Source organism: Phocoena sinus, chromosome 2 (genome assembly GCF_008692025.1).
Source record: "Phocoena sinus isolate mPhoSin1 chromosome 2, mPhoSin1.pri, whole genome shotgun sequence".
NCBI lineage: Eukaryota > Metazoa > Chordata > Mammalia > Artiodactyla > Phocoenidae > Phocoena > Phocoena sinus.
In genome coordinates this window covers 41,472,705-41,478,704 of record NC_045764.1, presented here as the reverse complement: position 1 = coordinate 41,478,704, position 6,000 = coordinate 41,472,705, and the positions used below count along the sequence as shown (strand labels likewise).

At 41.7% G+C, this 6,000-nt stretch overlaps 1 protein-coding gene across 1 annotated transcript in view; it reads left to right on the top strand.

The window, feature by feature from the left end:
* Window positions 1–1,579: 1,579 nt before the first annotated feature.
* AGBL1 (ATP/GTP binding protein like 1) overlaps window positions 1,580–6,000 on the top strand; it is a gene marked incomplete at its 5' end in the record, with an annotated part of 671,581 nt that continues 667,160 nt past the window's right edge. Inside the window, 2 exon segments of the mRNA XM_032621686.1 lie at window positions 1,580–1,649; window positions 3,284–3,430. Coding sequence (XP_032477577.1) covers window positions 1,580–1,649; window positions 3,284–3,430 — 217 coding nt within the window.

Genomic DNA, 6,000 nt, shown 5'->3' with positions numbered 1-6,000 from the left:
AGATGAATACTATATGATATTACTGATACATGAAATCTAAAAAAGCTGAACTTGCAAAAACAGAGAGTAGAATGATGGTTACCAGGGGCTGGAGTGGGGGATTTGGAGAGGTGTTATTTATGGGTACAAACTTGCAACTAGTAGATAAATAAATTCTTGTGATCTAGAAAATTAGCATATTACAGCACAACAAACACTGGCCTGATTTTTGGGAACCTGGCCTGGGCTGTAACTTTGGGGTTTTCTCTGTGGGTCACCACAGAAGATTTGAATAATCCTCCCTCCCTCTGAATCTCAGCGTCCTCTTGTGTATAACAAAGGGTAGAGTGTATCAAGTGTTGCAAGCATCCCATAGAGCATCTATATCATGTGATTTGGTGCTACCCTAGGTGTCTCTTGAGAAAATAAAAATTCATCCTTGTCAGTCAGGGAATTCTTTCCATCGGAACATTTTAGTGGGTTTTGGTTTCTGCTGTTTGCCCTGCATCTAATAGTCCAAGCCTCCTGAAATAAGTGAGAACTATGCTAACTTGGCCCACAAAGCCCCTTTCATTTGCTGTTTCTGCATAAATTATCAATGTTTATTCTCTTGCCCATCTTGCTGATGTTACTAAAAAAATGGGTCCCCAAAGAAGGATCCTGAAGTCTAAATATGGTGGCAGAACCCCTGAGACCTTAACTCAGTGAGTCCCCTTATAGTCATTATTTAAGGAACAACCCTTCAACCATCTCTTATGGCAGGAAGTCTTTCTCAGTAAAAGGAAACACAGCCCTGCCATTCCCGTGTGTACCCTGACCATGCCACCTCCTTTCTTTTGCCTTCCTTCTTTTTTTTAATTTTTATTTTATATTGGAGTATAGTTGATTTACAATGTTGTGTTAGTTTCAGGTGTACAGCAAAGTGATTCAGTTATACATATACATGTATATATTCTTTTTCAAATTCTTTTCCCATTTAGGTTATTACAGAATATTAAGTATAGTTCCCTGTGTTATACAGTTGGTCCTTGTTGATTACCTATTTTATATATAGTAGTGTGTACATGTCAATCCCAAACTCCCAATTTATCTTTCCCCCCACCTTTCCCCTTTGGTAACCATAAGTTTGTTTTCTATGTCTGTGAGTCTATTTCTGTTTTGTAAATAAGTTCACTTGAATAATTTTTTTTAGGTTTTATGATATAACTTAGATATAAGTTATATCATATGATATATTTCTTTCTCTGTCAGACTTATTTCACTTAGCATGATGATCTCTAGGCCCATCCATGTTGCTGCAAATGGCATTATTTCATTCTTTTTTATGGCCGAGTAATATTCCATTGTATATATGTACCACATCTTCCTTATCCATTCATCTGGACATTTAGGTTGCTTCCATGTCCTGGCTATTGTAAATAGTGCTGTAATGAACATTCAGGTGCATGTATCTTTTCAAATTAGAGTTTTCATCTTTTCTGGATATATGCCCAGGAGTGGGATCGCTGGATCATATGGTAACCTTAAGGAACCTCCATACTGTTCTCCATAGTGGCTGCACCCTCACCTTCCTTCTTAAAAATGGCTGCCTGTGCTTTCATTGCAGAGCTCCTCTGACAGGGAGTCCACCCTGACCATCCTCCAGGTCCTCGGAGATCTGCTTTCCGTTGGTGAGTAAGCCATGCCCTCATCCCTTGTATGGTGGACATGGAGGCATGCAGCTGTAGTGTCTCCCAGGGACCTATGTAGCCTGGGGGTTTGCTCCAGCTCAAGTTTTCTGTGAGAGACAGAATCACCATGGGATGGTTGTACTTTGTGCTCTTCAGTCTTGTCACTCACCCTATGGTGATCCAAACTTAGGAGGGAATTAGACTCTTGGTGGTGATTCTATGATACTTCATTTCTGGGGACAAGGACCTCCAGCCCTCAGCAATTCAACCTGTTGCCTCCCCTGCTTCCCTCATCGTGGCCCATTTAGAGAGCCAAGTATTGGCAGCTCCCTTCATATGTCCAGTGGAGACAGGAAGATGAGGCAGGAGCTGGACTTAGCAGAGTGGTCAGCCACTACATTTTCAGAGATAAGATGACAGAGGTGACTATATTGGCATCAACTGAGTTAACTGGGGCACGCCTCTATTAGCTCATTTCCATGTGAGGGTCTTGGAAAACACAGCTTCTTGGACATTCCAACATTTACTCAGTTTTCACTTCTATGTAGCCAGTCACATTGCATTAGAAAGACGTATTATCGCCAAACAGACCATACCGAAGTGAATGTCGCTCCAAAGCCACAAACCCTCAGATTACAGATTCAGGAGGAAGGGTCCACTCATACTGAGGTTTTTCCATAGGCTGTGCTGCCCTCCAATGGCAGGGTGACTTCCCTTCTTCTGCACGAGGTACCCTCTGTAGGTGAAGACCACTTGTCCTCTGTGGTACTTCTGCCTTCAATTTGTCCAGTGGTGTCTGGAACTCTTAGAATGAAACCTTGGAGTTCTCCTTCTGAAATAGGTAGTGATTATTGCCCCTTTAGTAGAGGATGAAAAATCAGAGGGTCTTCTTTGCTAATAATCTCCCACCCTGTTGGCCACCTTTGTCCAAGTACATAGAGAGTCACGTGGGTCCCCTTCCAAGTTGAAATGTAATCACTGCTTTTGAGCTTGTCCTGGGGCAAGATGTTTAAAACTATTCTTAGGTAGAAAGACCAATATACCTTACCCTAGCCCCAGACACTCTTCAAACTCCCTAGACGTGTGATTAGATGTTTGTTTCTCAAGGGATTATTCTGGTTGTTTCCATATTTACCGCAGGTCTGTTACTGAAGGTCAGCACCAAATAATCATTAACACCATCCATGAAATTATTCCAGATAAGCTATCAAACCAAACCCTCTTGTAGATGATTCAAACCTATAGCTGAGGGGATACTGATCCCTCTTTAATTAAGTATATGATTATACATAAGCCTATATGCATATTTCTATACATGCAACACAAGTGCACAGATACACTGAGACTTAATAGATTCTCAGGAAAGTAGATTTTAGGCTCCGCTTATTACAGCTGCTGCAAGTTCTGAAATATTCCATTATTTCTCCATTTCGCACCCCACCCCCACCCCACAACCCTGGCCCCTTACCTAATAGCACAACTTTACACAAGTTGCTTCAAGAACTCCACAGTTTTCATTTCTGGGGTGAAATGAACCAATCCTTGTTCTGTCTCTAGCTGTGGGGTCTGCTTTCTGTTCCAAGGAAATGAGGGTAGTTATTTGAGGCTCAGCGCTCCTCTGCTTTCCCCCTCAGGCACAGACCGGAGGATTTGCTACGTGATCAGCAAGGGTGGTAGCGAAGCCCTTCTGCAGACCCTGGTGGACACAGCCAGGACGGCTTTTCCAGACTATGATATCCTCTTGCCCCTCTTCCGGCTGCTGGCCAAAGTTGGCCTACGAGGTACCCATACCCCTGGGACCCAAAGATGACTGAAAGGGCATCTGGGGATGTTATCATGAGAGCAATTTGGGAATCTTTTGTGGGGGAGTACAGGGCGGAGCAACAGGGAGGTATAGACACCTTGGTGGTGACGGCAGGACCAGCCCCAGCCTCACCTGGAAGGTGAGGGTCCAGGAGAGGTTCATAGATGTCAGCAAATCCAAGGTACTTAGGTGCTTCGGACAGGACCCAGAGCAGGCATGGACTACATGGGGCATGAGGCATATGGGGGACAGAGGGGAGATACTCCAAGGAGGTTTTCAATCACTTTAAAAATAAATGGAACATTTCTTCAAATAACATCTTATATGGAGGTTCGTTATGTAAATGCATTAATTGCCTAGGGCTGCTGTAATGAATTACCACAAACTGGTGGCTTAAAACAACAGAAATTTATTTTCTCACAGTTCTGGAGGCCAAAAGTCTGAAATTAAGAGGTTAGCAAGATTGGTTCCTTCTGGAGGCTCTGAGGGAGAATCTCTTACATGCCTCTCTCCTAGATTCTGGTAATTTCCAGCAATTCTTGGTGTTTCTTGGCTTATAGACACATCACTCCAATTTCTGCATCCATCTTCACATGGCCTTCTACTCTTGTGTCTTTCTTTGTGTCCTCTCCTCTTATAAGGATATTGGCCATTGGATTGAGGGCCCATCCAAATCTGTATGATCTTAAGTAATTAAGTCTGCAAAGACTATATTTCCAAATATGATAACATTCTGAGGTTCCAGGCAGACATGAATTTTGGGGCACGGTTTTCAACTCACTACAATATGTCACATAGAAGTGGAGCTTCCTTGGTTAAAGAGACGATGGGGGTCTAGAATTCTTTCCACTTATGCCGCACATCCATTTCTCTTTCCTCATAGAAGACTGAAACACCTCCCTACAACCCTAGAAATTTTTGGAGCACATTTGAAAAAGCCTGGGCACTCAGGATGCATGTAAACGTTGCAAATTAGTCCTAACAGTTAAGCTCCGATTGTGTGCATTCTTACATAAATCACAGTCGAGAAGCTCAGGTTCTCCAAAAGTTGGATCTTTGATGCTCAGTGCAGGCAGCAGCAGCTGAGGGCACAGGGCTCTGGGATACTCTTTCCTTTCAATGTTTGGAGCTGTGATTTGAGTCCATTCTACATTTCATAGATAATGATTGAGACCCAGGCATCAGCCAGCACCTGCATGAGCATGTTCCAGACAAAACCAATAGAACCAATATTCATTGAATATCTGTTGAATATTCAACAGATTTTTACTCCATGTCTCCCAGGGCTGTGCACTGTTCTAGACACTGGGAACATCACTGTCACAAAGACAGATAAGGGGCCTCTTCGCATGGGACTTACATTCAAGTGGGGAAGGGCAGAATAATTAACTAGATTAACTAGATAATAGCAGACAATGATAATTAACTAGATAATAACTGGAAGGAAAAGAAAAGGTGATGTTCCTCTAAGATGATGTGGACAGAGAGAGGTGACATTGGAGCCCAAACTTGAAAGATAAGAAGAAGTCAGCAAAACAAAGAGTGGGCCAAGTGAACTCCAAAAACAGACAGAAAAGACATGATATACACCCTGGTAGTAAATGGCAGAGGCTGGGAAGTCAGATCTGGGTTTTAGGCCTGGCTTTGACATTTATTAGCAGTGTGACCTTGAGCAAGTTACCATTGGGCTCTCATCTACAAAATGGGTCTCAGTACATAATTCTTGGGTTGCTGTAAGGATTAAGCAAGGTTGTATGTTGCCTGCTTAGCATGTGGCGCCAGAAGCTTGATGGACAAGAGTCATGTAGGTTTCATAGGAGAAAGAGAGATGAGTGATGCACCAGGGCAGTGATTTTCAAGGTATGGACCTTGATATTATTATTGTCATAATTACACCTTCTGCCATTAAATAAAGATGGTAGTCCTTGTTACTGACATTCAAGCTGTCAGGGGCTGACCTGAACAGAATAGAAATGAGATTGGCTGCTCATGAATGGAGCCAGATAGGTATCTTTCTTTTCTGATAAAGGAAGCGGGTCATATGAGTTCAGTCACAGTCTCTTTGCCTTTTGGTGTCTTGTGGTCCAGAGATAAATATTGGTAAACGAGGTTTAGGATGTTGTCTCTGTTTTACTTATTTCTACCTGCTATGAATCTGGTAGTGACTGTATTCTTGCAAAAACAAACATGGTGATTTGGGCATTGCACTTTGGAAAGGACACAAACAAATGTGACAGGTGGCACAGTCACATATTATCCCTAGTGGGAGCCAGGAGCATAGAATTAAAAAATATTTTTCCCTTTATTTTTTATGCTTATTACTAATTATTAAATAATATTAATAATTATTAGTAATTATTAAAATAATAATGACTAACCCACAACACTGAATATCAGGTTATTTGAATCAATAATTTAGAGAAATTTGGGGAGAAAATTTTATTTTCTGAAATTATGTTTTCATGTTTTATTATAAAGTTCTCTACCATATAGAAAGATGACCTCTTCTATACCTATCACTTAGATCTAACCATTGTTAACATTTTG